Below are 21,493 nucleotides of genomic sequence, written 5' to 3' on the forward strand. Positions count from 1 at the left end.
TAAAACTTTAAAAACGGTTTTAATGGGGCGCATAGCATTATTGAATGAACAATCACGCAATGTCACTGTCGCTTAAAGCTTGTGATTGTTGCCCCAATAATTTCAATGCACTGCTTCAGTTCCTTTTCAGTGATGACCAAGGGCGGTGCTAGACGTATCTTGTCTCCATGAGTTGGCTTAGCAAGCAGACCATTTTCCTTAAGCTTCAAGCAGATTTCCCATGCATCGAGTCCTGCAAAGAAAAATGTGGTAAGTGCTACGCTAGAAAGAGCTATGCTACTAACACATTTTGTCACTAATAGCATTCAGATTAAGCACATGCTCGAAATGCTTTTGCCTAGTACATCATAAACTAAAATCACATCGCGGTATGCCAAAATAATGCACCGTTGAAATGAGTTCTATGGTAAAGAAATTTCAGTTCACTTCTACTTAGGCTAGAATTGACACTTATGTTGCTGACCCTTTAATTGTACGTCATTGTTCGTCACTGTACCAATCAAAACAGATCCAGTAGAATGAGGACTACATCAAGCTTGGACATATCGAATTGTCCCAAATATCCACAAGTTGCAACATCGTCACGCAAATCCAATGCAAAGGTATAGCACTCTACTATGCCTATATCAAGCTCGTTCATGATGCTCCAGTAGTGCAATGGTTACGGTGCTTAGCTGCCGACCCAAAAAACACAGGTTCAATCCCGGTCGTGGCTGTCGCATTTTGATGAAGGCGAAATACAAGAGCCCCGTGCTGCCATCTCACGTTAAGGATCCCCAGGTGGTCGAAATTATGTATCTGGAGCACTCCACTACGGCGTGTCTCATAATCATATCATGGTATTGGCACATAACATTCCAGAAATTATTAATTTACTCACCTCCATATTCGACATGTTGAGCACAGAAATGTACTACTAAATGCACGGCAATCACTCCTCGCATCATTGTAAACGGCGTAACCAGCCGGGAGGGAAGGTTCCCCCCCCCCCCACGAAATTTTTAAATTTTGTATGTGTATATATGCATGCACAAACATCCATAAAGTATGGTCCCTACCTCCCCCCCCCCAAAAAAAAAATGTCTGGCTGAAGAAAATATACATGCCAATGAAACAACACCACTTTGACAGCTGCTGTCAAACAGCAATCGGAATCTGAACAGCAGTACAGGCCACACATGGAAAAAATTAACTAGCCGCGTGCCTCTAGATATGAATGTCTTGAAAATATGAATGTCTTGTGCAGCAAGAATTTTATTACTGTTCTGTAATGATTGATTTCCTATGCTTCACAGTCACCACAACACAGCCACATTATGCGATGGTATGCGCTACCTGCATCAGTTTATTATTGCAAAGAGGACCGAACACCTGCCTCAATAATGCAAAAGGGCTCCCGGTCTCATACATGCATTCCACAAGAAGGCATGGATGAAAAATAAATAGGTAAACCTTTACACTTTCATTGTGACTTTGGGGAAACAAATTGATGAACTTCCATTTTTTCACAATCTCAAAAGACAGTTAGAGGCATGTGGAGATTTCAGATAAGCTTCAGATAGGTGCATATCTTGTACTATTTCGAATTATCGAAATATCGAACAACACATGTTCAGTAATACTACGTGTCCCCCAGAAGACTGGTTGGCTCGATACGTATACACAGGTTACCAAGCATTTATGTGATATCCTTGGCCAAACTAATCATTAGCTCATCTTGGGCTTCGTAACTGAGAGTTCAAAGACTCATGTGCAGGGGGTAGCTCTTGTTACAACTTTCCATTTTGGAACATCAAGGGTTTAGCAATGGAGGAGTCGACGACGTGGTGTTGAGGAAGGCGGAGGCCCAGCAGCTGGGCTGTTCATGCCTTTGCCAGGACGTTCGGCAATGCAGCGCTGAAGAGACTGTGGAGATCAGCCTGGTGGGTAGTGCCTCGACCAAGCTACCTTTGTCTCCAAGAACAAACCATGCTCAGCTTGTATGTAGAATAACGTGCATGGACATCTTGGGCATGGTGGCTCACGACTACGCTCTTCTGAGCTTTGAGTCCGACGGCTCCGGTGGGTTGCTCAGGTGGGTAGTGCCTCAACTAGCCTGCTGAGGTGATTTTCCCAGCTCCCAGCAGCTGGTAGCTGCTCCCCTTTTTAACCCTTTATATCTCATGGCCACAGCTGAGCAAGTAAATTTTTTTTGCATATATGAAATACCAATACAGATGAGAGCTGGAATAAACTGAGAACCAGGATAATTTAGGTTTATCTCTAGAAGAAAATGAGTGCCTACATATGTGGACGCCGGGAACACCACGTACACTAGCTCCATCGTCATTCTTCATTGCACGTGGGAACATTGCTTGCCGATGGCTCTGTTCCAATGCGTTATTCTTTATGATCATCACCGCTTATCATAATGAACGCCTTCATCATCAGTTCAACGCGTTCATCATTGGTATCATCACAATCATCGTTCACGGGGCCTCTCCTTATTAACGGCTTTGCTTCAACGCGTTTGTCCTCGTCATTCATTATCGCCATCATTAACGCGTTTATCTTCATGTTCAACAATTTCAACATCACCGTCATCCTCACCCCTCAAGGCGATTTTGCTTGCCAATGGTTCAGCTTGAACGCCTTTATCATCGGAGCTCTCCAGACTCAGAACATTCGCTTCCGCTAAGCAATTAGGAAATTATGGCATACAGTCAACGTCCGATTTCTCGGATTCCCTATGGACAGTGAAATCCTCTAAAAAATCGGGAAGTCCGAAAAAACGAATTCATGCTTTGTTATTCCACTAAAGCAGTCAAATCGTCACAGCCCCGTCCAAAATAGCTTTAATGCTCCCAGCACACTTACAGGCATTTTGGTGCGCGCCCACGCAGGCTCTCGTGAACACATTCGGTACCTGCCGCGAACCCTGCTTAAAGGAGTACTGACACGATTTTGAAGTGCAGCAAAACGGACGTTTTTTGTTTCCTTGGCATGTAGTGTTAAAGCTCTCCCCACACCGCATCCGGGAAACACGTATAAATATTTAAGTTTGATTTTAAAGTTTTCATCTCCCAGCATCTGCAAGGCAGCTTCACCGCATGGAGAGCCCTATGACGTTTCAAGTCAGCTCTCTTGGTTTGCGAAATCTGGGTTCTGCATGCAGCCTAAATCACTGAAATCGCTGTCGGAGGCACTGGACGACAATTCACTCATCATGAACCACGTTCGACTGACAGCAAAGGACAGCAGGTGCATATTTCGTGGGTTGCAGTCTGCCCGTGACGTCACGAGCAGACTTGACACGTCACTATGAAGCCGCCTTCTCGAAACCGAAACCGAAACTGCTGGTTGAAAGAAGCGGTATTAAAAATATATGCAATGCATCCCCAGGCACCACGACACTCTTTTTAGGGTTCTCAACACCCGTGCTTTCATTTAGAGCAACAACCCGAAAAATTTTAAAATTCATGTCAGTACTCCTTTAACTACGTGCCATCCGACAATTACAAATTCGCGTCCCGCGATGAGCGCCGCCGAAAGCAGCAAAGCGCGGACAAATTTACAGCTCTCTCACCTGGAGCGTTTGGAAACGACGACGCGGAACACGAAGGCTGTGCCGGAAGAGCGGACTTGTCCGGCTTTCCCTGATGTGTGAGCTCACGTAAACGATGGGTTACTGTACGAAAATCTCCACCGACACACAGCATTTGCTTCCGCGTCAAGCCGATCCTTCCTAGTTGCCAGATCCAGCTTTCAGGGACACTGAATAATCAGCGCTCCTAGCGGCCACTCCTCGAAGCTCTCCCGTTTTCAATGGGAGAGGCTCATTTCTTGGTGATAAAAAACCGTAAAGGCGCAAATTCCAAAAGTCCACAGCAAGGTATGTTCTGGAAGCTGTACCACACTTCCCAAATGCAGAACTGTTAACACTGAGGCTTTAAATTCTGTTCCCATGGCTTGGGTAAAGTTTAAACAATGGGAACCTATGGAACCTACCAAAATGACACCTTGCAGGAGTGCAACAGCGGAAATAGGATTTGGAGCAATTTTTGGAGCAGCAAAATGTTGCTTTTGGAGCACAAAAATCCAAATTTGGAACAGGTTACGAAAAAAAGATTTTTTTTAGCACAAAACCCCAAATTTGGACCAGTATAACAAAGAATGCTTACTTTTAGAAAAGAAAAAAAAAGCATGGCTGATCCCTCCGTCATAGGAATCTACCGATGCCTATGACGGAGGAATAACACGAAAGTGAAACGTGTCTTCACAGAAGTAGTGCTTATTGTGTAGTGATATATGAGAGCTTGTACAATGTCTATTCGTGTTTGGCCGCTATAGCACCGTTTGACGTCGATGCACCCATGTTGACGGCATGTCTCTATCGCGACGACTAACGCCCATATCATGATTAAACCGTTGTGGTAGCTGACGTTGTGAACATAGATTTGGACACAGCGAATCGTGAATCCCGCGTGAGGATGACATCAACAATCTCATAATCAACACTGGTACCCGGTATGCACTTCTTCAAAGCGTCGTCAATTAAGGAGAGAAACGGCACGGTGTGCGCTTTCTAGCAGTGGGTGACTGACGCCTGCGCTCATGCATACACTACCACACACTGCGCTTCAGCAACACGGGAGGTAGAGGTTCGTAGCCTGAGCCGCAAATGCGTGCGTCCCGCTGGCCCCTGTCTCGCAGGCGCTGGTCGCACTCCACCAAGGCACGACATTCGCCCGTCGAAATCGCGTCCTTTCTGCAACGCGTATTGCAGCAGTTTTGTTAGTCGGTGCTCTCGCAATAGAAGCAGCCGGCAGCGGAGAAATCCCGTTGGTGCATGTGGAAGCTGCACTACTCCGATGAGCCGACGCACGCTAACACGAAGCGAAAGGCAAAGAACGAACTGCGTCAAGGATGCCTCGGCGACGCCAGCGCGCCGAGACGTTTTAACCATGACCTCCGATATCGTACGCAATCTCGGAGTAAGCGCTAGTAAATGTCGATCGTGAACCATTACTTCTTTTCACCTCTCACAGACGGCGGCACCGCCCCGCCTATACACCGCCAACAGAGAGCACCGTGCGAAAGAGAATGTGTGAAAGACATAAGGCGCGTTCGCGCAGTGTCCTGCATCTGCCGAGTTAGCTTAGTCGGTAGAGCGTCGAGCGCTTGCCGTCGTGGCCGCAAGGTCGTGGGTTCGATTCCCAGCAGGGGATTTTTTTCTTTCTCACCCGTTGGCGTACATTTTATCAACGTCATATCCGTGACGGATGTACTTGGTGGACCCCGGCATAAAACACTTTCGTGTTAAAATACGTACAAACCATTCAACATCAGCTAACTCGTGCACAGTGCACGTGAACACCGCTATTTCAATAAAAGCAGTGTGTTGAGCGACCCCAAAGTGCGAACAATGACAAAGTCCACATTAGCATTTCCAGGGCCTGTCAAATAATTCTACAGGCACTGCAAATGCTAATGTGGACCTGCGAACCTGGCAACCTCGAAATTCGGGAGATTCGTAAAGCAGGAGCAAGTGGGGGTGGCGAAAAAGAAAACTGGCGTAAGGTTTGGTCTATTGTTTCTCAAGGCCGCAGAAACACCATACACAGCAGCTCCAAAATGATTGCCAATAATTTTTAGACATCGGCGATCATACTAGTAATCGTAATTACACGGTGCGTGCACGATGAGTAATTAAGGAACAAAATATGCTGTGTCCCTGACAGCTAGTGCTAATAGCCTCTTCTAAATCTCAGCACGCTTTTCCGCAGGACAGCAAAGTACTGCGGCAAAAGTGGCTTAAAAGCGTTCTACACGCAATAAAACAAACATCAGGAAATTTGAGAACCAGTGTCCTTTTTTATTGCGATAGCAATTATATGGACACTCGACGGGTTTTTGCCCTCATGTCCCGTACAAATCCAAATTGATAACATACCCCCGCGCATAGTATGTTCTACCGCGGGTAAAAGCGCGCGAGTGCGGGCGACGAACGCGGCTGAAGCAGAGATCAAACGAGCCAGCCCATCTCCGTCGCTCGGAGGGCGCATGCGATAACACCACTCCGCTCGGGAGGCCTGCCATCGAAGCAGAGAGGAAACGCCCTGCCCGTCTTGAATAAGCATGAAAAGACGCGAGGGGCGGAGGGGTGTCGCTCAAGCAGCAACTTAAGACTTTGATTCTAAGGGCGCGGTCGCGACCGCTGACGCGCGCGCTATCTCGGCAGCCATCAGCGGGCGGCTCGTATACCCTTCTACGTATTGCGCTCTCAATGCGAAGACACTGTGCAGAAACCGAAAGCGGCTGTGTTCTCTTACACCAACGTTTTGTAGAGTTACGCGAGATCGAATACAAAAGAGTTTGCTGCCAGCCTCACTTCTAATAACATTTCAACTTGTTGCTATCACATTCATTGCTTCGTCTTTGCGGTGAAACTGACTTTTAAAGACGATAGTCTTTCTTGGGAACTTAAACGCAGAAATTTTGGTCTGTCTGTCTGTTTTTCTGTTTGTCTGTCACCCGACTCAGAGACCCGGCCAAAGTTGAACCGCTTGCTTACCACCCACCCTTCTTGAACTGATACGGCTGTTCATACTTGTGAACGTTGTCGATCAAAATGTAAATATTACGCATACCTGAGGCGCAACATCACTAGGTAAGTATTAGGTGATGTGTTCCTTTAATATAAAATACATAGATACGTAATTCTAAAGACCTTAGTTAATTAAGCTGCGCTGAAAATGCGGCTGCGCTGAAAATGCCTATGCGCGCCGACGAACGCCCTCTGGCACGGAGGAAGGAAACCCTCTCCACAAGCTCATGTTTCCCGACGTATTGCCAGATGGCGTCCATATCTGACGCAGCGCCTCCTCTATCGTCTTTACACGCCATTTGCAGCGGAGCACGCAGATACGCGGCCATTTTTTTTTCTTTTCTTTCGAGAGGGGGGGTTGGGGTAGAGTGACCTAGAATAGGGGGAGTGTCCAAAGCGCCGCGTGAATACAGGGGAGAAGCGAGGGCCTTTTGCGGTGAACTTCCGCGCCGCGGCGCTGCCGTGCCGGACCCGTGGGCTTTCTCCGCGGCGAAGGCCGCGTCATAGCGGCGAGCGTCTGCTACGCGCGTCATATTTTGGCCGCTATTAGCTAAAATTGCGGAAATTTGGGCAATATTTAATACTGCGTCACTGCAACATAATACTGCAGCGACTCATCGCACAAATAACGCGTTTGTTAGTTTGTGTGTCGTGAAACGGAGATTTTGTATATATCCTTTCAGCTGGTTTGTCACCGCATTGATCCACACTTCCGCGGCTGTTTGAGGAACGCATCCTGCGCGCACTTCATCGTGAGAAAAGGCGCTTAAGTTACTTTCGTGTGGAATGACGAACGTAAACTTGCTGCAGGAGAGAATAAACTGGAGATAACCAGGAGAACGTAGCACATAATGCACGTAGTAACTAGCTCATGCATGCTAACGTGTTTGCACCCTTCATATCCTATCTTTTATTTCGTGCATTCGATTTGTTTTACAAGGCTGCCTCCGGAGCTCTTCTGTTTCAAGGCATTTCATGCGAAGCCGAATGTGTCAGTCGGCGTGGCCGCGCTACCAAAAGCAAAAAATTACTCGCGTCTCGTTCACGTGGTATACACGAAAATTGGCACGGAGCGGCAGAATGTATGTATGCCCAACACGACCGATAGGTCATGGCATCACTAACTTGACATGCTTGCCATTTGCGTAACGACTAACAATAATATTATGGTGTGTGGCGCGCAAACCCGCTTTCTGTAGCCACAAATAATTCTGACGATGTGTGGTCTGACGATTTGTTTCCGTAAGGTTATAACAAACGCGGTGGTCACCAATATCGATGTAAACATGTTAGACTTACCCATACATTTTGAAGAACAGACCGCATAGGTCAGTTCATCAAAATGCGAAAAAATTACATGAAAAAAAAAAACGTGGTCTCTTACGCATTCGCCTGAGATGACTCTAAAACGAAAGCCATCTTTTTCGTCAGTCGATGCATTGATGCTCCCTCGCCCCTCTCCGAAAGCTTTCTGCACATAACATGGTTTCGGACTGCCGACAGGATCGAAGGCATTGCAAGCTTTCTGCACCTCACCTGCTTTTACGTTGCCTCCGTGATCGGCCCCCGATCACGGAGGCAATGCAAAGCGACGATGTCATGTGATGGCACCATCATATTGCGTCACGTTGAATGACGTCATAGTGACGTCACAAGTTCTGTTGACGTCATCGCGTGATCATTTTGTGCATCGCTCGTGTTGGCTACGCGGGACGCCGACGGTCAATTTTCGTATTTGATGAGGCATCTAAGGCTCTACCTGTGTTCCTTTAATGGTCTAAGGCTCTACCTTAAAAAAAACAAGTCTAAGTAAATGAAACGATAACAGTGCAACATCGTGTATGCCTCACTTCATGTTACGAGCGATCGCCCGAAAACAAACGTGATTGTCACTTCAGAGCAGCTGATAGCACGCGTCTGTGGGACAAAAGAGGCGCATGTTGCATTTTTTCAGGCTATGTACATAAGGGATCTCTGCATTTGAATAATTTTCTGATATGATTGAGATATTACACTTCTATTTGTCAATTTCTTACTGTATTTTCGTTCAGGCAGCTTATACAGCAAGAATACCGGCATTTGTAACTTTGTTTCATGATATCTGGATATTTGTAAAGCATTTTCTATATTACGCCTTTTATGCAAAAACTTGTGGAATATGGTTAGTTTACCTGGCATTGCTTTTCTTTCAAATGTTTGCGCACGGTGAGCCTTGTTGTACGCTACCTCAGAAGCGAAAATAAACCAACAGCATTGCGGTCGTATGGCCGTCTCTACTCTTTTTTTTTTTTTCCCTTGCGTCTTCCTGGTGTGCTCCGTCCATAATAAAGAGCTAGTGGAGGCTACTGAATTGTCGAATAAATCGGTGTGCATGTGGCTAGAAAACCAGTGGCGACTACGAGTAAAAAGCTAGTAGTGTGAAGCGGTCGCTGCGCGCAAGTATTTCAGCTGACTGCGCGTGCAAGTTACTTTTTTTTATTACTCTTAATTCGAGCATGCGTGATGCTATTGCCCGATTACTCGTGCGAATAAGGTTTCTTTTTTCGTTCTTTGCTTGTGCGTGCCCGTTTTGCGCGTTTTTACGCACGCACCAACGTTCTCGAACTCTGTGACCGGAACGCTGATGCCGCTTGACACACGATTTTTTGGATTCTGTTGTTGCCCCAGCACTAACACAACGCTTAAAGATGGATAAGCTCCATTTCGCACCGCATTATAAAAGTTAAGTAGACTTCAAGTGCCCTGTGTGGAAACGCGGCGAAAAAAACTACAGCGCGTAGCAGACGTCCCTCGCTTTCCTCGCACTTCCGAGCGCGGAAAGCCCACGGGTCCGGCGCAGCAGCGACGCGGCGCGGGAGTTCACGGCAAAAGGCCCACGCGGGAGCCGGCGCTTTGGACACTCCCCCTATTCTAGGTCACTCTAGTTGGGGTTAGGGTCTGTGCGTCTGTATTGGAGGATGCCCACACTGCAGATGGCAACTGAGAAAATTTTGAAGCTGGTCGGGCATTTCGGCGCAGCGTGGCGCAAATTCAACAAATTTCAAAGTTTTGGCACAGCGTGGTACAAAAATAAGGAATTGTATCAAATTGGCGCAATTGGCGCAGCTGCTTGCACCCCTGCACCTCGTTTTTCAGGACAAAAAACGGGCCGTCTGAAAAAAGTAGACAGAAACCTGCGCAAGTAGTACGAAGACACAGCTTTCAATTCAGCCGGTCGTCATGTTTCCGCGTGAAGAAAAAAAAAATGAAGAAGTTTACACTAGACGCGTAAAGCTTAAGAAACAGTGAAGCTGGTCGTTCTGAGGGGCTTAACGTGGCCTTCTTTGCTGATGCTAGGTCTTTCCTTGGCGTAGACCGAGTAAAGTCGAACCACAACCTGTCACAGTCCTTGCAAGAACGTCTAAACTACAGCGCCAGGAACTCGCCTGCAAACCTGGCTGTGCCTGCCCCCCCCCCCCCCACCCCCGTAGAAGCACGGGCCTTTCGTAGCTCGTACTCGGCTCGCGCCACGCCGGGCAAACTCGGCGCGGTGGCTGCGCGGACTGTCTCCGTCGGTGGGCGTGGCTTGGCGGCGGCTGCTCCTCGGCGCATGCGCGGCTAGGCGAGTTTAAACCTAGGGGAGCTATTCTCCACGAGCTTTTCGATTTACACGTCCCGGACGGCCCCGGACGCAGGCGCTGCATTCGTTTTTCTCGGGGACCAACCGGAAGCTCCGCTCTCTGGTCCGGGACCGCTCGGATGCATGTTTGTTTTTCGCGCGCCTGGCGGCCTGCGGACGGCCCAGGACTGCCCGAACGACTTCTTTCTGGCAGCTGGCAGACGGCGGCGCGGTGCGTCACGCGTGCGGCCATCTTAAGTTGGACACGGGAAATTTGCGACGTGCCCTTGCTCTCTTTGCTCTTCTGTCCGCTTCTCGCACATTTTCGGATTGCGCATTGTGTTCGCACCCATTTCTTGTCGTCGGCGCTGCGAGCCGCGTCAGCATGTGCGTATTTCTGAAGGTCGGGGAAACACGCGCGATGCTCACCACAAAAAACAGCGACGGAACGCCCAGGCGCGTCTTCGATGTGCGCGCGCTCCAGTAGTTTACTTGGTAAGTTGTGCCACAACGCAGTCAAGTATCATTCACGATCTAACCACCGTCGCGGTCAGGATAAGGTCGGCGTTGTGGCTGGTGTTGCAGCCACAGACGGAGCAGACTGCGTGGCAGACGCCATAGCGGACGCGGCCGCAGCATTTCAAGCACGCAGTGCGCAGACGGACCGAGGCCGCTCGGGCGGCTCGAAACTCTTGGATCACGTGATAATGGCGCCACGTGACGTAGTTAACTATGAGCAGAGGCGTCTACGGGCCGCCGGCGATTGGTCAGGGACGCGTCCGGGACTTAGTAAATCTAGAGTGTACTGGAACAGGGGAGTGCTCGGAACGGCCGCAGCACCAATGTACAGAAAGTGAAGCCCAAACAGGGTCAATCCACCTGCAGCGCTGCGATCGGTAGTCTGCAATGTGTCGTCGTTTAAGAGTTGCGCGCGGCTCCGGCGAAGTGGTGCAGGGCTAGAATGCCCGCTTCCCACTCAACTCGGATTCGAATCGCAGCTGTAGATGGATGGATGGATGAATAAACTTTATTTAGGTCCCTCGGAACGCGCCCTAGCACGTTGCGGGCCGCTCCCACGTCGGATAAGAAATACCAAGTCTCTCTGCTGCGTCGCGGGCCCGTTGGACTGCCCATAGTTGTGCTTCGAGTCCGGAGCTTGTAATAGCATCTTCCCATTTTGACTGCGTGATGACTTCGCCGCCGTGTAACGCGGGGCCCCGCCAGAGCATCTGTTCGAGATCAGCGATATCTGCGCATAATGAACATGCATTAGTTGGCTGTATTTCAGGATAGATCTTGTGCAGGATAGATCTTGGGGTTTGGGTACGCCCCGACCTGAAGTAACCTGAATGTCAGAGCCTGTGGTCTACTTAATTTTCTGTGTGGTGGAGGGCACTGTCTGCGCCTCAGGTAAAAATGCTTGGTGATTTCCTTTTACTCTTAGTGTCACCTTTTATAGCTGTGTTGGTTTTTTTACTTTCTTTCTTAAAGCTAGCTTCTGTTGATACATACAAAAAGTAACGTAAAATGTGAAATCTTGTTTCGAGTCTCCTCTTCGCGAAAATCTCGGAGGCCATACTTTACGTTTTTGTTCAATCCCGGGCGGTGGTGCTGCAAATAACTGCGCTCGCTCTCAACTTTCTTCTATTTTACTTCACATTTTGCGTTACTTTTTGAACCAACACGTAGCAACTTAAGCTAGTTTTAAGAAACAAAGGAAAACCAATACAGCTACAAAAGGTGATACTAATAATAAAACCCACTATCTGCAGCTGCGATTCAAACCCGGGCCTTTTGAGTGGGAAGCGGGCATTCTACCCCTGCACCACTTTGCGGGAGCCGCGCCCAACTCTTAAACGACGACACATTGCAGACTACCGATCGCAGCGCTGCAAGCGGATTGACCCTGTTTGGGCTTCACTTTTCGAAGCTCGTTCCGGGCACTCCCCTGTTCTAGTAAACCCTAGTAAATCGAAGAAGCTCGATGTATCCACCTAGTGGACACATCCACTTCGGCGGAGCGCGTTCAGTTACTCGAAAAAGCGGCGAGCAGTGACGTCATGGCGCTCCGACCACGTCGACGCACCGAACCCGCCAGCACATTCCCAGCGTAGCGAGAAAGAACGTGGACGAAATGTACAGTAACAAGACGCTTAAACAAACTTGACAAGTCTGAACATGCGTATGAACGTGTTCAGATGTTTGCGAACAAAGCAGGGAATGCGCGTACCGACCTTCCAGGTGCGTTAGGCGGGCGGCAGCGTTAAGCCTAATTCAAGGGCAAACGTGATTAGAGTTCATCATAGAGTTTCTTACATTAATACCCAGAGGGGAATCTGGCGCTAGTGTCTACGCGGGCTCCTTGAGCGGCGCTTCAACCACCATGGGAATGATGGGGAGTACAGGCTTCGGATTTGCTTCGGATGGATTAGGCTCTTGAGATTCGCGACGCTTGTTTGCCGAGTGTAAAACAAAGCGATATAAAGTTATTTCCAATTAAATCTTGCTTCATTCATTGTACGTAAAACTTATTGAAAAAAAATTCACAGCATATCCACGTGGTGAATGATGATGAGTGAGGTGAAGCTCCAGAGGGAATATTCGGTAAACCGTGAACCTTCCGTGTAACGCCCCATCAATCATCATATAAAGAGTGAGAAACACTGTGTGTATATTACCGACATCAAACTTTTATTTTTCTTAATTAGATGATGCTTGGCTTGTGTTGTCCTTTCATTATCACGGCTTTATGGTCCGTGAAATGAAGGGATAGCGGTTCCTGTACGGGTTGCAATTGGAAATTTGAAAATACCAGGTCTATACACGTCCCTCGGATAGTCGTTGGTTTCATATGATCAAAGGACGTGCACGTGAGAGCATATTTGGCTGCCATATGTTGTATTAACCACTCATTGTTCTTTTCGGTAATATCGACATTCAGGTCACCAACTAACACAAATGGTCTATTCTTGTACTTGTCATAATTACACAATGCCGTGTCAATGAATGTCTTGATATTCCCACTCGACAAATTGGGTGCAAGGTACATGGTCATAATGATGCATCCATCAAAATTGATGGCAGCATATTCACTGTTGTGGCTCTGTGTCGTTGGTAGTAGTTTCAGATCTTGTGTCTTTTCTGCTTGTTTGACGTATACGGCCACGCCACCTGCAGGACGCTCTGCATCATCGATACACTCGACTGGAACGTATCCTTTGATATACGGTCTTTTGGCGCTTCACATCTCGGTAAGACAGAGAACGTCCACCGCAGTATGGGGTCCCGTTCCACGTCGTCTACATGGGCATGCAAAGTTCCAACGAAAGCAGTTTGCTTTCAGCCATTTTATTTACATTCCTCCTGGCTTCTTCTACCTCTTCTTTTCCGCCTTCTCCAACCAATTCCTTTGGTTCCTTTGGAACTATACTAAAACTAGCACCATCTAGCGATATTATATGCAATTATATATATATATATATATATATATATATATATATATATATATATATATATATATATATATGGTTCCTTTGGAACTATACTAAAACTAGCACCATCTAGCGATATTATATGCAATTGCGGCGACACACTGCGCACAAACCGGCGCAGCCTCCGCCTCGTCACTCGCTAGCCCAGCGTGACACGGCTGCATGCTACACCACGTCTCCGATAAGGGACAGCGCCACCGCAGCGTCACCGGAGGCTTACGTCATCGACGGTGGCTTTAAAACCAAGCTGCCAAGCTCGGAAGTCATCATTCCTTCGCTACCCGACTGAGCGCAGCGTCGCTATGCTCGCACCGCTGCTGCTACTACGCTAATAAACAGTCGTTATGTTTCATGTTGGGATGCGTCCTTCCATCGACACGGCATCCCACATCTGGTGACCCGGACGTGATACGAACACGCAACCTTCTGATATATATATATATGGTTCCTTTGGAACTATACTAAAACTAGCACCATCTAGCGATATTATATGCAATTATATATATATATATATATATATATATATATATATATATATATATATATATATATATATATATATATATGGTTCCTTTGGAACTATACTAAAACTAGCGATATTATATGCAATTATGTATATATATATGGAGCGAGCGCCACCAACGCCATCTAGTGGGCACTTCACGAACTAGAGGTGGCTACTACAAACAAACAAACGGAGGATGGACAGACCCACGGCGTAAGGAGCTTCGCCCCTAAAAGTTTGCGTGACCGTGAGACGGAACTGAAACCTGGACAAATTCAACCACCAGGATACGCATTGCTCTGCAATTGTGTTCCAGATTTGGCATCACTATATAATGAATTATTTTCTTTACAACACTTAAAACAAACGCGCTTGTCTTTCCCTCGAAAGTACGCATTATCTATTTATGGAAATAACAGTACCGTATTGAGTGAGAAACACTTGAAGTATCGTCTGCTGCGATGCCAGATGCGTCTGTCAAAGTGGCCTGCCCCTAACGCATCTCTCGTTTTGTTGTGAAGTCGAGTCAGAGGAGCGTGACGGTGCGTCTACTTAGCTTCGCCGTCGCTTTGCAGTCGATTTGAAAGAGTTTTGACACGTAGCGCTTATCACAAAACGTGAACTCTAGGCAACTTCTTGACTGGCATGGTACGCTACATCTATGCGCAGCGGTGAGTGCACGACGATTTGCTAAAACTGTCAAATACAACCTGTAAAGCTGCAAAGTGGCAGCAAACCAAGAAACCTAGCGGTCTTCAGCCTCTCTGAACAACAAAGGTAGCGCTTAAGTGCTTTGCAATGCACCCCACTGCCCTCGCCTCGCAAAGAACGAAACTGAAACTGCAGAAAAGGATCCGTAGACAGTTTGCTAGCTAACGAAATCCAATCCGAAGCCTGCACTTCCCATCATTCCCATGGTGGTTGAACGATCGCAGCGCCAGCTTCCTCTCTAGGTTACTGTATGAAACTCTAGGGAGTTCATGCACGGCCTCCGAGACGTGCGTCTAAAAGCGGATCTCTGGGGGCAGCATTTGTTGCGGTGAAACGCATCCCGTCCCTCTCATTTGTGTCGACAGTTGTGAAAGCTTCGTGACGTAAAAATGATGTTGCGGAAGAAGGACCGGAAACAGGGGTTGCTCTGCTAACCGAGCTCAGCCAATCAGTGAAGGCCGAAGTGGATAATTTACAAGGTGGATACATCGAGAATCGCGCCCAAGGTGGTGTGCAGCTGTGGCGTCGGTGATTGCTAGGCAACGGCGCGGCTAGGTTTCTTGCGGGAAACAGGCATTTTTATGCCGTGTCCTTAAAGGGACACTAAAGGCAAATATTAAGTCGACGGTGATTGTTGAAATAGCGGTCGAGAAACCTAGTAGTGCTACTTTTGTGCCAAGGAAGTATATATATAATTTGAAATAAAATCACGTTTTAGCGGTCCGCATCGCGTTAGCGCTCTTTAAATCACCCGCCTGAAAGCGGTCTTTCTCACGTCACTGTTGCCGTGCCCAATGTTGCCCGCTTTTACTGCGCGGCGGCGTGCACCGTTCCGGCATCCGGCACCATCACATGCATGCAGCATTTTGTCGAACTTTCTGTCAGAGCGACTTTCACGAGCGCGCAAAACACACGCGGCAGTACGCGATACCGAAACTACCACTGAGACGCGACCGCGTGAGCGAAGCAGGGCGCCGGGCGAAGCGCAGTTCGGCGAAAACGGAATCTTTGAACCACGCGCGCCGTTCCCCATGGCAACGCCAAAGAGGTTCTTTTTTCTATGAATCAAACAGAAACGAACAAGCAGCATTTTATTACGTCTCTTGATGCACGGAAGGTTCTTTTTTTTATTGCAGCTAGTTTGATTACGAGTGATTAATTGTAGTCGGACTCTCTCACGTCATCGGGATCATTTCCAAAATGTCCCGCTCGTGGCGCTCATCGCGTGATACATTTAGCTTAATTTCTCGGTAAGTAGGGCACTGCTATTGACAATATTGCCGTTTTAGACATTGCCATACATTGAGCTTTCACTCTGACATAAATTGTTATTTGCCTTTAGTGTCCCTTTAACAGCTTCGCAGTTAAAACACGTGAAAACTCGTCCTCCCTGCGTGGAGAGAGCAGGCATCGATTCTGCAGTAGTGATGCAGAACTATCGGTAAATTGACTATCGATAGTATCGATAGTTCTTTTAAAACTATCGATAGTGTAAACAAACTATCGATAGTGCTACTATCGACAAACAATCGATAGTGCAATCGGTAGTACCATCGTTAATATTACTATAACGATGTTACTACATTACTGCCACGCGTGTTTATTGCTTTGTTTTGACGTATTCGGGTTTCACCTACAAAGACTGTTAGCAACGTTCGACGCAGACCGCGCCGTAATGTTTGAGAAGCTTCACAATTGTTTGAGATCATTCTGTTAAGATTACGCGCCGGACGCGAATAGTCAAAGTTATTCGAGAGCTTAAGCGAGCACCAGCGATAACGCGGAATGGTTTGATGACTGATGTATAAAGGACGACGCGCTCCAACGATGATCAAATTACTCAACGGCTGACGACTGCTCCCGGCGCTATCAGTGCGTAGCATGTATCGCTTGTATTTTGAGTTTTGATTTTCTGGGCACAAGTTCGCCCAAATAAGAGCTCCGTATTTCCCAGTCTTGCTGCAGCATTCTTCACCGTCACAACCACGTGACAATACTATCGATAGCGGTGTGAACAATGATGCGGTTGCTGGCCGGCCATATTGTCAAAATATTTGCGATAGCCTACTACCAGCTTCGCTTAATTTATGACCAATTTTTGGCCGAGAAATTATCTATTTCCGCAGTGAAAATGGCGGACTATATCCATCAATAAATTCGTATCCAAAAGCAACGAGTTACAGCTTACAATTAACTTCTTGATATTTTTTTTATTTTGAAATCATAAAATGCAATATCAATTTGAAGCCGCGCAGTCCCACCACCAGGGGCGTAGCCAAGGGGGGGGGTTGGGGGGGTTCAAACCCCCCCCCCCCGAAATTTTTCAATTTCGCTTGCGTATATATACACGTGCACATACAAACGCACGCACGAACATACATAAAGTATGGTTGAACCCCCCCCCCCCCCGAAAAAAATTTCTGGCTACGCCTCTGCCCACCACATGTAAAGGCTTCCATTCCGCTACAGCTGAAAAGTTTCACTTTATGATAATGTGTCAGCAAATCACTCTGGTGGAACACAATCATGTCAACTTTCTTGCCTTTGAGCCTGCTCCTCCGGCTGCACTATGTACCACGCGCGCGGGGAACCGAGTTTATCCTGCAGTGAGTCGGCGATGTTATTTTTATACTATCGATAGTACCATCGAATTTCTTACTATCGATAGCACTATCGATAGTATTTTTGACTATCGATAGCTCGATAGTGACTCAGCTATCGATAGTATCGATAGTACCATCGATAGTTCTGCATCACTATTCTGCAGGCATCTTCAATAAAGTTGTTCTCTCTCTCTCTCAAAACACGTTCCAAAATTATATTTTCTACAACGCGGTCGTGTCATTGACCGTAGTATCTTGATAATACCCATCGTATCGCGCGCCGAGCGACGTGCGCCGTGGCCGAGTGGGTTAAGCGGCCGTGCCGACAGTGCACGCGTAATCGCTGCCGCCAGAATTCGCGCAAACGTCGTGGCATTTTTTTTTTTTTAGTTACGCTGAAGACCAGGTTGCGCAGCACACGACATAGTCGCTGCAGTTTAGGTTTCTCTTCTAGGAAATAAAGCCAGTAAACTCCACACGCTTTATTATTTCTTATCACTCTACCTTGTATGAAAAGAGGGGGAACCGCGGAGCCCGCTTTTAGTTAATCAGAACAAATACAAGGCAACATGCAATGAAGCCAAAGAAAGCACGACAAAAGTTATTTACAATATAACGGAGCGTTTCGTACAAACGCTCTATTAATAAAGACAGACGCAGGAATTTAGCCAGCAAAGGGGGAACCAGCGCAAAGCTTGCACTGCCGAATCGTCGTACTCTTTCTGCGTGAGTAGCGCTCCGCTTCTGCGATTAGTGCTAGTTATCTTCACTGGATTTACTTCCCCTACGGCAGCGGTTCTCAAACGGGGTTCCGCGGAGCCGTCGTAAGCCTGTTTCACATGACAGCGATTTTGCTCCAAGAGCGGACGGCTGCCGTCGCGGGAGCCCTAAAACAGGTTTCAGAGCGACCGCTGGTCGCAGCGATGGAGATCGCCGGTGTTGGAAAAAATCGCTCGCGGCAAAACGTCTGCCCAATGTCAACCAATGGGAAAGCAGTGACGCGGGTAGCACGTGACTGCAGGGGTGGAGTCGAGGAGCGGGTGCGTGCGCCGGGAGGAACTCGCTTTCCTAGCAGACGACATTCGCTGCAACGAGCTGGCAGTGTAGAAGCGCCGTTCTTTTCATTTTGTTCTCTACGGCGCTTCCATCAAAGCGGACATATCGTTTGCACGTGTAATTTTGTTCTTCTGCATGTTGATCGAATTGTGGCACCAACATAGGTCCGGACAGGTTGACCCTGCGACACTCCGCACTTGTAGTTCGGAGCACATGTTTGTCTTTTTTCTTGTTTACTACTCTGGCCCAGCACGTTCGAATAGTTTGCTGTTTTCTTTTTATGAATGGTCGCGTACCCCGAAGACGACAAATGCCGCCGCCTCTTTACAGGAATGCCCATAGGCAAAAAGACAGACAAGCTTCATCACAAACCCACGATATCGTCGACTGGGCCATTTGCCTCCAGTTGCCGGCCCAGAGGGCGCCCCAACGCCTTGCGGCATTCGAGAGCAAAAGCCACCGAAAGCCCTGTGAAAGCTTAAAACCACAAAAGCAAATTCTTTCTTTCGCTTTTCCATGGCCAAGTGTATGAGCGTGCAACAAGACCTGCATGATAAAAAAAGAAAGCTGGAACATAAATAAACGTGACTACTGAAGTTGTTTAATTGCACTCTGATACACTGCACATTTTCATCATTCAAGGTTTAAGCGTGTGAAAATCGAGCACCGAAGTAGAAGGCTGGTGAAACTCTGAACCCAACCCATCAAAACAAGCGAACTAGGAGAAAGGAAACCCGCGGGTAACGAGTGCTTTCCACAACCATCACTTCTTTGTGTTTGAGCAGCACGCTTTACGTGTCGAGCTGTGAATGTTGTTAATTCGCGCTCGTTCTGTGTGTGTTCTTTTCGTACGTCCTTTGCGCTTGAACAGCGCACTGCACTTTTCGAGCTGCTTGCCGTACTTTGCGTGACATTCCAATTTGTTGCAATCGCATTCACTGATTCGCCCTTGCGGCGAAACTGTGACTTTATTTTTTTTTCGTGGACGGACACAGACAGATGTTGCAAATGAAGCAAGTGCTCCATTTATGCTCCACAGTGAAATCATACTTTTTCCAGCAGTCGAGGGTATCGTCTATTGCAAGCCTTACGCGTGATTTTGCTCAACCAGCTGTAGTCAACGCAGAGCTAAGCTATTTGAGCCGTCATTTTTGTTTACCAGAACGAACGGCGAGGCCCATCGGCTGTTTGAGGTCTGCATGACACCACGTTAAAACGAGTCGTCAACCTATTCTGCGATGATGTGGAGATCAGTGGCTGACACTTGATGAGAGAGAGAGAAGGAAAAAACTCGCACTGACGGCTGGAAGGCACAAGCCCTATTCTTCTTCTCAGTCGATGTATGATCCTGCCCCGCCACCCTCGAAAAGCTTTCTGCACCTGAAGTGGTTTTCCAGCGCCTCCAGGATCGAAGGCACTTCACGTGGTTTTGCACTGCCTCCATGATCACTGCAAATCTCATGGAAAAAATAATCTCAGGAGAACTCCATATTTCACTCGATAATGCAAAAATAAACGCTCATGCAGTAGAGTGTGCTCGATTAACCTCTTCAGTGATTATTTTCAACACTAGCAAATAAACAGAATACCGGATCAATAAAATTGTACTTTAAGAAATAACACTTTAAAGGGACCCTGAAACGGTTTTTTGAAGTTTTGTCAGCGTTTAGGCAGGAGCATCCCCAAATCATTCGCACCAGAAATTAAGCGATGCACTGTGTACAAAGGCCGCTACGGAATTTATATCTATACCCTCCTCCTCACCACTGCCTTGCACCCTCAACTCACAGACACCCTGACATCGCCGGCGATCGCAGCGCTCTCATGAGCGCACTCGACGGTTTGATATTGTGCGCCGACGGGTTGCACGCAATCTCGGAGGCCCAACAAAGACGAAGCTCGCGGAGTGGTTGATATCTGCTCCAACAGGTGCCTCCATACTACCAGCAGATCTTATTTTATTCTCCTGTACGGCGACAATCTGCAAATGCATGCGGACAAACAAAAATAATTCGAGAACGATCACCGATAAGCATAAACTCGGGCAATATGGTTGCGTTGGTTGTGTCTTCAGGGGTGAAGTTACAGCCACAAAAACATGGATCGTGGCGTTGAACTGATAGCGAGAGCGCGACGCTCACTTCAGCGACGAGCGGAAGGGATTCCGCTCGCCAGATGCCTCATAAACATTGCACAATGTCGCAGCTTTACAATGTGGTACACAACACGGCTAGGGCAATTAATTATGTCCAAGAAAAGAAACCTCGAGATAAACACTGTCGCTTAGCTCACGTCAACACGGAGTACGTTGTTACACAGGCAGACGACGCTCGCTGCCCACAGGAGGTTCAGTGATGTGTACTGGACATATCCGATCAGATCAGCCGCCTGCATGACGTCGCGCTTCCAATACGACGCGCACTGGAAGTGGGCGGTTTGAAAACGTGTTTGGCTGAGCCGCTGTGATCGGTGGCGATTCGCAGCTTTAAAGCCTTGTAATAAATTACACAGTTTACGCACAGAGCTTAAATCGGTCTGTAAATGATCCTTAGGACTTGCTCTACCGACTCAATGTGTTCGTACAAAATATTCAAAACCGTTTCAGGGTCCCTTTAAATACATCTATGTGGTTATCAGCAGACGTGGTAGACAAACGCCGTGACGTAATACAGTGTCTCAATGCCAAAGAGTCACACTGTCCCTAATGCATTCCCCTAAGACACCTCCAAGGCGAAAGCCAGGTTCTTCTTCGATGTGTTGATCCTCCCCCTCCCTCTCTGCAAGCTTTGCGCTCCTCACCTGATTCTGCACTACCTCCATGATCAGCGTGCCGATCACGAAAGCAGTGCAAAGCGACGATGTCACGTGACGACGTCATCATGTGCCATCATGATATATAATGCCATGATGATGTCACAAGTTTTGACGATCTATGACGTCATG

General features: G+C 47.6%; 1 protein-coding gene across 2 annotated transcripts in view; it reads right to left on the reverse strand.

Moving 5' to 3' along the window:
• Window positions 1–21,493, reverse strand: part of LOC119379383 (ornithine aminotransferase, mitochondrial) — a 71,343-nt gene continuing 49,850 nt past the window's right edge. For both annotated transcript variants that reach the window (XM_037648702.2, XM_037648700.2), the window contains exon 9: window positions 1–232. In XM_037648702.2, coding sequence (XP_037504630.1) covers window positions 63–232 — 170 coding nt within the window. In that variant the 3' untranslated portion in view covers window positions 1–62. The remainder of the gene's footprint in view (window positions 233–21,493) is intronic.

This window comes from Rhipicephalus sanguineus, chromosome 1, assembly GCF_013339695.2.
Source record: "Rhipicephalus sanguineus isolate Rsan-2018 chromosome 1, BIME_Rsan_1.4, whole genome shotgun sequence".
Classification (NCBI taxonomy): domain Eukaryota; kingdom Metazoa; phylum Arthropoda; class Arachnida; order Ixodida; family Ixodidae; genus Rhipicephalus; species Rhipicephalus sanguineus.